Genomic DNA, 8,980 nt, shown 5'->3' with positions numbered 1-8,980 from the left:
ATGGCAGCAACATTTCTGGGTATTTTCCATCCTACCATGTTGGCATAACCAGTAAGAACAACGAAGGTGTCCCTAATGTCAAAATGAGGACTCATCATGCCTCCTCCAAAGGCAGTGAGGCATGATGAGGTTCAGCCTCTGGCTCTCTGTCTGTCATGGGTTGCTCCCAGTTGTTACCAGCAATGGTAAAAACTGGGTGAAAAGGAGAGAGATGCTGCAGAGACATGCTTTGCCTGGGAACAAGGGTGTGATTTAATCTCTGCATGCTTATCCCTGTACCAAGCCATTACCTGAAGATGCATCTGCAGCCATGGCACATTTCATTTTGAGCCCTGCATCCTGTTTGTGTCTCTTAGCAGGGTTGAACCCATGTTGGTCATTGATCTTGACAGATCCCGCCTTCCTAGCCGGCTTCAAGGATTGCAGTGCTTAATGTGATGTCCCCGTATTCCACAGGCTACCACCACAGTGTACGTCACCGTCCTGGATGAGAATGACAACGCACCCACTTTCCAGCAGCAGCTGTACGAGGTGACCCTTGATGAAGGCCCTGCCACGCTCAATGCCACGCTCATCACTGTGCAGGCCCTGGACCAGGACGAAGGACCCAACGGCACAGTTACATACACCATCACTGAAGGGAACATCTTGGGCACATTCGACATCGACAGTGCCACGGTCAGTAAGGTAACCAGCCCCATCCTGGACATATCTCTGTCCCACTCCCTTCACTCCTGGCCGCTGTCCCCTTGCCTTACAGGGGCAGATTCGCACAGTGAAGGAGCTGGACTATGAGATCAGCCATGGGCGCTACACCTTGATCGTCACTGCCACTGACCAGTGCCCCATCATCTCACGACGGCTGACATCGACCGCCACGGTAAGGACCTGCCAGCGGGATTGCAACACCACAGCCTCAGCAGGGTTGAGGAGTTCTTCACATGAGCAGTTTCACATCTTCCCAGTGGTCACCAGTTGCTTTTCCCAGCTGCAGCCGGTTTGCACAGTTGCTTCACTCCCTCATGGTGAGTTGCAGGCATGCAGGCAAAGGATGCTCCGGGGTAAATTAGCCCGATTATTTTATCCTGCAGACACACAAACAGGAGAAATTCCCAAAACTGCTTTTAAGCTGCCTTGTGTTTTCTTGGACCTTCTTGCTTGAATGGACAGTAGATAGTAAAGCATTGCTGTTGCATTAAGTTCTGTTTCATCTTTAGCCTCTCAGATTATTTATCTGCTTTTAAAAATCCTTTTTCATTCCTCTAGCCCTTTTTTTGTTGATTTCCACTCTAGCTCTTCCATTTTTTCTGGATCATGGTGCTCAAAGTGTGGGGAGCTCAGACTAGCAGGTGCAAAACTAATGTTTTGCAGGAATTGAATAAACCGATCTTTTGGTTTGGTTGGTTGGGGCTTTTTTGTTTGTGTTTTTGTGACCAAAACCAAAATGTGACAGGTTATATGGCAAGTGTTGTCCATGCCTAGACTGATTTTGGAGTCTGCAGGTGGAAGGGACAGGTTAGATTTTCTATCTATCTGGCTGTCTATTACGGACCATTATACCTCACCCAGATATTAAGCTAAGCTCAAATAAGGAGATGATAAGTTCTTGAAAGGAGATAAGTTCTTGAAAGGAGATAAGTTCTTGTGTGCGAAGGATAAAAAGAGAAATGTTTTTTCTCACTTCTAAGGCGAGATGCCAGTGTGGCAGATTTCCACGGATAAAGTCCCCACAAGTCAGGCGGCACTGTGCTCCAGCTTGGGCAGATGGGAAGCCTTCAGATGTGCGCATCTGATGCTGCTGGAGCTGCTTTCCTGGCCCAGGAAAACTGCAGTGGAAACCTTGACACCTGGGTTGTAAGTGCCGACAGGAACAGCAGCAGCTGATGACGTGCTGAAGGCGAAGGCAGAGCTTTCCCTGCTCTTGGCCCAAGAAAAGACATGAACTTGGAAACCTCGTGAGCAACAAGTACTGAAGCTAGAAGGGAGAGGAAACGCCCTCCCTACACAGCCCAGGGAGTTTGTGCCAGCACCATATGAAAACATAGCTTTTAGGAGGAGGTTTGGTGATTATTTAAGGTCCCAAGTGATGGGAAATCCATCACTCTGATTAGGAATGTCAGTGTTTGTTTTTTCCACTGCTAGGAAACAGCAGAGACTCAGATATACTCTGCTGTAAAGATTAGATTTCGCCAGTAACAAATGCCCATCTGGTGGATTTAACTATCCTTTAACTCAGGAGGTCAGAAAGTTCTTAATTTCCAGTATCTTGCCTGTAACCACCAAAGCTCAGCCTTTTATTAGACACTGGAGACTCTCATCCTCAGGCAGCATTTCTCCACTGTATAAGTTCCCTGAAACCAAATGGATAACCCTCTTTGCAATACAGTGTAGTATAGGGCTATATAATATCTTTTATGTAGTGTGACCCAGCTAAAAAACAAGACTCAAGTTCGTTGGATCCTCAGCTTCACCAGCAGGTCTACTCTGTCCTAAAAGTTTTTGTACTTTCCCCTTCTGAGATCTGTAGGATTGATGTATAGCCAGCTAAGTGTGTCACAGGAAGGGATACTAAGCGGGGAAACATGCCAGCTGTGTCGGTGGTGGTTTGTGTTGGAATACAGATGCAAGCTGCAAATCTTTTGAAGTTTACTCAGCACTAGGAATGAAGCCCTTGGTGGAGGAAAGGGAGTGAGCAAGTGTGCAGCTGGCTGCAGAGATTGGGTCTCTCTGAACTCATGGCTTTGGTGATCAAATCCATGTCTGTGGTTTTTCTCTATCCAGTCTGTGTTTCGGGATGTGGATATGGGGAACATTTGGCTTTTGTGTTGACTTCTCCATCGTGGTTGAAAAGGGCCCCACCTGTGCACAGTTGGAGTTTCATAGTGTCACTGTAGGAAGGGCATAATCAGGAATCAGGAGTAACTGAATCTGAGTTGTTCTCGAGGACTGTGAGTTGGATGTTTGGTGAACCCAGCAAAGCCAGAAATACAGGAAGAGTATCTGTCCATGGCTTCCCATGCTCCTGACCAGCAGGCTGGTCTCTTCCATCGCTCTCCTCTCACTGCCCTCCATGCTCTCACCCTGACTGCAGGTGCTGGTGAACCTCAACGACATCAACGACAACTGTCCCACCTTCCCGCGGCCCTACGAGGGTCCCTTCGATGTCACGGAGGGGCAGCCCGGCCCACGTGTCTGGACCTTCCTGGCCCACGACGGTGACTCGGGACCCAGCGGGCAAGTGGAGTACAGCATCGTCACCGGGGACCCCCTCGGTGAGTGGGGACGTGGGGTACCGCCACTCCTCTGGCTACCCCATGGAGGAACCCGGCTTGCAGGAGCGAGGGCGGAAGTGTTTCAGCAAAGCCATCCTCCCTCCCAGCGCTTCTGCAGATTCAGCCTTTCAACACCAGGAAATCCTATTTTGAGCAACAGGAAACTTAACCTGTTCGTGGCCAGCCAGGGGTTGGCTGGGGCTTGTGCAAGGGAGGGAGAAATCTGCTGAATAATAAAGGCAAACAAAATTTAAAAGGCAAAAATGCAGAAAAAGAAACTGAGCTGCAAGTGCACAGCCCCATCCCCTCACTCTGTGGAGTTTGCAGGGCATTTGAGCATTGAGTTGCCTTGTAACCCCTGGCGAAGCTGTAGCCCACCAGCATCCCAGAGGAGGTGGCAGCAGAGCCATGGGCATCCCTGCCCATGGGGACATAGGGCTGTCCCTCTGTGAGCAGGTGATGACTTTAGCCCAGGGTGTCTGGAAGGCAGAACCCAGTCCCATCTGCCGCCTGACCCAGCTGCAGAGCTTTCCAGAACAACCGGGACACAACCCCTTGGCTTGGGGCAGTCCATGCCATGTAGCCCACTCTGCTGTGGCCATCTTATGGCATAGGCAGGTGCCTGGGAGCCTGTTGGCTTCTTCAGAAAGGCTTAGTCAAGGCACAGACATGTCTTACTTGGCTATTCAACCCAACCCCTGCTCCTACTGGTACTTGGGGGTGCAGCCAGGATAGTCCTGGCTGCCACAGTCCTCTCAGATCTGCAATAACAGGGTATGGTGTTGTGCCAAACCTGCCGCGGTGCCTGTCCCCTGACTCCAGAATAAGCCATTCCCTTAAAAAAAGGGTCACTTGCAGCAGCATGGCTTGAGGCAGCGCCCCTCTGTCTCCGGCAGGGGAGTTTGTGATCTCCCCAGTGGAAGGGGAGCTGCGGGTGCGGAAGGATGCTGAGCTGGACCGAGAGAACATCCCCTTCTATAACCTCACCATTGCCGCCCGGGACCGGGGGGTGCCCCCCCTCAGCTCCACAGTGAGTCCCCTGGAGCGGTGTAAGGAGCTGCAGGGCACCATCTCCCATCCTCAGCTCCTTCCCGCTGGTCTCTTCCTTCACTCTCCTCCCTTCCTTCTCCTTCCTCTTGTCCCTAGGGCTTTCCTCCCCCAGACCATAGTAGGCTGAGTGGGGAATCCCACCTCTTAGCCAGGGAAGGGGCAAAAAAAGATGGGAGGGATGGAAATACGTGCCATGTGGCTGCACTGTTTCTCTCCCGGCAGATCCTGGTGGGTGTCCGCGTGCTGGACATCAATGACAATGACCCTGTGCTCCTCAACCTCCCAATGAACCTCACCCTCAGTGAGAACGCCCCTGTCTCCAGTTTCGTCACCCGCATCCTTGCCCGGGATGCAGACCAGGGGCCAAACGCTCTCCTCACCTTCGACATAACAGCAGGCAACACAGAGAATGCCTTCTACATCAACAGCACTGTATGGCCCCAGGGGGGTGGGATGCTGGGACATGGAGGGTGGGCACCCCTGTACCTAAAGTCCTGCCTTCCCTGGGCACCCATGGATGCTCTCTAGCATCCTTGCCCCAGCCAGAGGTGTCCTGGGGAAGCACTCCTCTTGTCCCTTGTGCCTATTTCCTCCCTTTTTTCTTGGTAGAGTGGCATCGTCTATGTAAACCGCCCACTGGACAGGGAGCAGGTGGCAGAGTACAGGCTGACCGTCACCGTGAAGGACAACCCTGAGAACATACGCAATGCCAGGCGGGTAATTATGGACACTGCCAGGGCCTCCAGCAGCGCAGGTGGCAGGGCAGGTGGGAGAAGGGGTTCCTGCCGTGGCCAGAAACAGGCAGGAAATACCCCCAATGTTTCCAATAGCAGCTACATCCGTTAAAAAACACCTGGGAGTCACAAAGATGGGGCTGCAAAGCCTTCCACAGCAGATAACTGGATAAGTAGGATTTAGGGCAAGTCCAACATCCCATGTTGATTCCATGCAACAGCAGTAAACATCAGAGAAGGTCAGACAAATTTGGGCTGGAGAGCTGAACAACCACAATGACATCGGAGCACCTTTTGACTCTGCCAATATGTCCCACGCATCACCCTTAAAGATGCAGTCTGGGAAGGGATGCCCAGTCCTGGGGGGAGGATCCCTGCAGACCCTCCAGGGGTAGTCTAGGGAGCACAGCATCATGGCTGCACAGGACTCCATCTTTGACCAGCACTAAGCAGGAGGTGGAAGAGGTGGGAGGTGAGCTCGAGGAAAGGACGTTGCAGTCATCACCCTCTTGTCCCTGTTTTCCTTTAGGATTTTGACCTGCTGGTCATTTCCATAGCAGATGAGAATGACAATCGCCCTCTCTTCACCCAAAGCTCCTATCAGGCCGAGGTGATGGAGAACTCATCCCCGGGTAGGTCTTTGCCTCCCTGTGTGGCTCCTGGACACTCACTTTGGGGATGGGCAAGGGGAGGTGTCTTCTGGACATCATGAAGGAGACATGATGCTGATCAGGGACAAGTTGCGCACCAGTGGAATGGGGTTGCTGAGTATGAGGGGGTCCTGCTGACCACCCAGGGAGGTCAGCCTTGAGGACACTGTAGCTTTGCTGTTGGTGGAAAACCTTCCTGGCGCAGGTCAGGCACAACCCTGCAAGAAATTGTCCCCATTTGGGAACTGCTTGGCTTCAGACAGCAAGAAGCACCTGCAGTCTGAGTCGAGCCCAGGGGACAGCCTTGAGGCCATCACCCTGCCCAGCGTACCTGCAGGTGATGGGGTGCCATCCCTCCATCCTCAGTACATGGAGCCACCTTGCTCTGGCTGCTAGGGATAAAACAGTCCAGCTTGTCAAGGCAGACATTTCCCAGCCAAAGAGTTAGAAATACTCTTCTTTTATTTTTTTGCCTTCCTGCCATTTAAATTACTCCCTGCTCCAAGGCCTCAGGTACCTCCCTTTCCCACCATCGAGGGACATCCCAGGCAAAGGGTTTGGGTGCCTTCAGGTGATGCCCTCGGTGGCAGGGTGCTGGTGCTGCCCATCTGACGGATGTGTCTGTCTGTTTGTTTTTAGCCGGATGTCCCTCTGCCTCACCTGGGCCTCACGAGTCGGTCTGCAAGGCTGCAGCAGCTGCGCCCCCATTGCCTCGTGCCCTTCGAGGCCCCACTCTGTCACCTCCTCCATCCATTCATTTCTGTCCCTCATGCACCACCGGGATGGGAGGGGGCTGCGGGAGGCTCCACAGGGAGCTGATACCCTCCCTAACCCTTATTATCCCATCCAGGGACTCTGGTCACGGTGCTCAATGGACCCATCCTAGCTCTGGACGGTGACCAAGGCAGCAATGCCGTAGTGACCTACCAGTTCTTGGAGGCATCCCCAGACTTCTTTGTTGTTGACAACAGGACAGGTGGGTGGCTCACCAGGTCCCTGTCCCCAGCCCAGGACCACCAGATAGCCATGGGGTCTGTCACTGGGCTTTTCCCCTTCTCCAGGTGTCATTTCGGTGAAGCCCGGCAGTGTGATAGACCGAGAGGCTTTGCCAGACCCTTGCCTGGAGTACACACTGGTAGCTCGTGATGTAGGGGGGCTGAACAGCACCGCCAGCCTGGCAGTGACCATCCTGGATGACAATGACAACCGCCCCGTTTTCCAGCCAGCATCCATCACTGCACGGCTGTTGGAGAACAGCCCCCCAGGTCAGGAGAGGGCTGGGACTGGGTGTGAGGGTGGGTGACAGGGAGACTTGGGTGTCCCCCAGGACTGTGAAGATCCAGCTCCCAGTGTCAGGGCTCGCCAGGATGGGGTTGAAGGGAAATTTTAAAAGTAACCTTCTACATTACTTTACAGTATTTGCCTTGGGACTGCGTCTTATTGCTGCTGCCCTCCTACCCTCTCTTAAGAGGGCTGTGTCCCCCCTTTCCAGGCTTCTCTGTCCTCCAGGTGATGGCGACAGATGCTGACAGCAGCCTCAACCAGCAGCTGGATTACCGGATTGAAGGTGGTGGCCAAGACAAGTTCCTGATTGATGCCACCACAGGCGTGATCCGCGTGGCTAACATCAGCATCGATCGGGAGGAGCGGGATGCCTATCGGTTGATGGTGGTGGCTGTGGACCAGGGCACACCAGCACTCTCAGGCACTGCCACTGTCAGCCTCTTCATCGATGACGTCAACGACTGCCGTCCCGAATTCATCAACCCCATCCAGACGGTTAGCATCCCTGAGTCAGCCGCGCCCGGCACCGTGGTGGCTGAGATGACTGCCATTGACCGGGACCTCCACCCTCGCCTGGAGTACTACTTGCTGGAGATCGTGGCCCGCGATGACACAGACGCAATAGTTCCCGGACAGCAAGGAGTGTTTGCAGTGGATTTTAGGACAGGTAGGAGAGCAGGAAGGGCAGTGTGGGCAGCTCGGACCCCTCTCCTTGCTTCTGCTGCTTCTTCTTCTCTGCCTGGAGGTAGGTGTCTGAGGCATGGGGAGGTGATGCTCCCCTCCTGCCTCCCCACTCTCTTCCTTTGACTGCTGTCTCACCCTGCCCTGTCCTCTCTCCCCAGTCGACTGACTTAACTAACCTGTTTCTTTCCTTTCCGGCTCTCAGCCCACCAGGTTTGTCTCTGTGTCTGTGCTTGTTTCTCTCTGTGTGCCATCCGTCACCTCCCTCCATTTCACCCATCTCCATGGCAGGCAGCCCCACAGTGGGCTGGGGGCTGCTCAGCCTTGGCAGACCGGATGTAGGCACCCTCACTGGGGGAGCAGAAGGGGCACTCTGGGGGTAGGTGGTGGGCTCTACCCTCGGGGAAGGAGGTCCAGGAGCTCCTCATGTCTGTTTTGGAAGCACAGAGCTGACTCATGAAAGAAAAGCACCCTTGTTGGAAGTGATATAGTACAAGACTCTTAAAGGTGCCTGGATGCTGAGCCTGACATAAATGGGGTCATGCAGGGCAGCAGCAGTAGTTGCTCCCAAGCCCCTCTTCTACACAACCCAAACCCTTTACCTGGCTAAGGCAGCATAAGAACCTGTTAGCTGGGCAGCAGGGAACAGGCAGGAAGGCAGGAGGTGAAAAGCAGGGGGAGGGAAGTTGTCTCCTCCAGTAGCTATCAAGTGTTTTCCCTGTTTAGCCTTTGCGGGGAGGCAGGAGAGCAAGTGCAGCAGAGAATGCAGTAGTTGGCTGGTACAGACCAGCCTGCTGGGGGTCCTCAGTGTGGGGGGGTGCAGGCACCACCTGTGACACCCATCTCTCTGGGGTTCCCAGGAGCTGTGAAGATCAAAAGTCCCCTCAACCGGGAATTGGTGGCCACCTACGAGATCACCATCTCTGTCCATGACAATGCCAGTGAAGTCATCGACCGCTCAGTCAGCGTGCCCAATGGTAAGCATGGGCTCTACCCAGGGAGTGCAGGGCCAGGGCTGGCACAGCCTTTCCCAGTGCAGCTTCTGGGTAGCTGGCCGCTCTCCCACCTCCTTCTCCACTCTGAACAGCAACATTTCTAGTGGGACCAGTCTTGGACCAGCTCCCATCAGCTTCAGGTTCTCCTTTAGTGAATGGCCCTGACAAGCCAGGGCTGCACTAGGGATGGAGAGGGCTGTGTGCCCATAACTGTGCCATAGGAGGCATCCATTTCTTCATTACCACCTCCATCATGTCTTGCCTGCTCCTGGTAAATTGAGGCCTGCATGTGAGAAAGAACACAAAAATCAGGA

General features: G+C 53.6%; 1 protein-coding gene across 7 annotated transcripts in view; it reads left to right on the top strand.

Annotated features, from left to right (window-relative positions):
* CDH23 (cadherin related 23) overlaps positions 1 to 8,980 on the top strand; it is a 210,215-nt gene that overhangs the window by 191,156 nt on the left and 10,079 nt on the right. For 5 of the 7 annotated variants that reach the window (XM_065671015.1, XM_065671023.1, XM_065671016.1 and 2 more), the window contains 11 exons: positions 457 to 678; positions 761 to 880; positions 3,092 to 3,272; positions 4,169 to 4,302; positions 4,545 to 4,754; positions 4,932 to 5,039; positions 5,586 to 5,688; positions 6,557 to 6,682; positions 6,768 to 6,971; positions 7,199 to 7,657; positions 8,532 to 8,648. In XM_065671015.1, the coding sequence (XP_065527087.1) occupies positions 457 to 678; positions 761 to 880; positions 3,092 to 3,272; positions 4,169 to 4,302; positions 4,545 to 4,754; positions 4,932 to 5,039; positions 5,586 to 5,688; positions 6,557 to 6,682; positions 6,768 to 6,971; positions 7,199 to 7,657; positions 8,532 to 8,648 (1,984 nt within the window). Of the gene's footprint in view, positions 1 to 456; positions 679 to 760; positions 881 to 3,091; positions 3,273 to 4,168; positions 4,303 to 4,544; positions 4,755 to 4,931; positions 5,040 to 5,585; positions 5,689 to 6,345; positions 6,426 to 6,556; positions 6,683 to 6,767; positions 6,972 to 7,175; positions 7,658 to 8,531; positions 8,649 to 8,980 lie in introns of those variants that run through there. The other 2 variants (XR_010610789.1, XM_065671021.1) reach the window with 2 other exon arrangements.

Source organism: Lathamus discolor, chromosome 3 (genome assembly GCF_037157495.1).
Source record: "Lathamus discolor isolate bLatDis1 chromosome 3, bLatDis1.hap1, whole genome shotgun sequence".
In the NCBI taxonomy this organism is placed as follows: Eukaryota; Metazoa; Chordata; class Aves; order Psittaciformes; family Psittacidae; genus Lathamus; species Lathamus discolor.
This window is presented reverse-complemented; position numbering and strand designations above follow the sequence as displayed.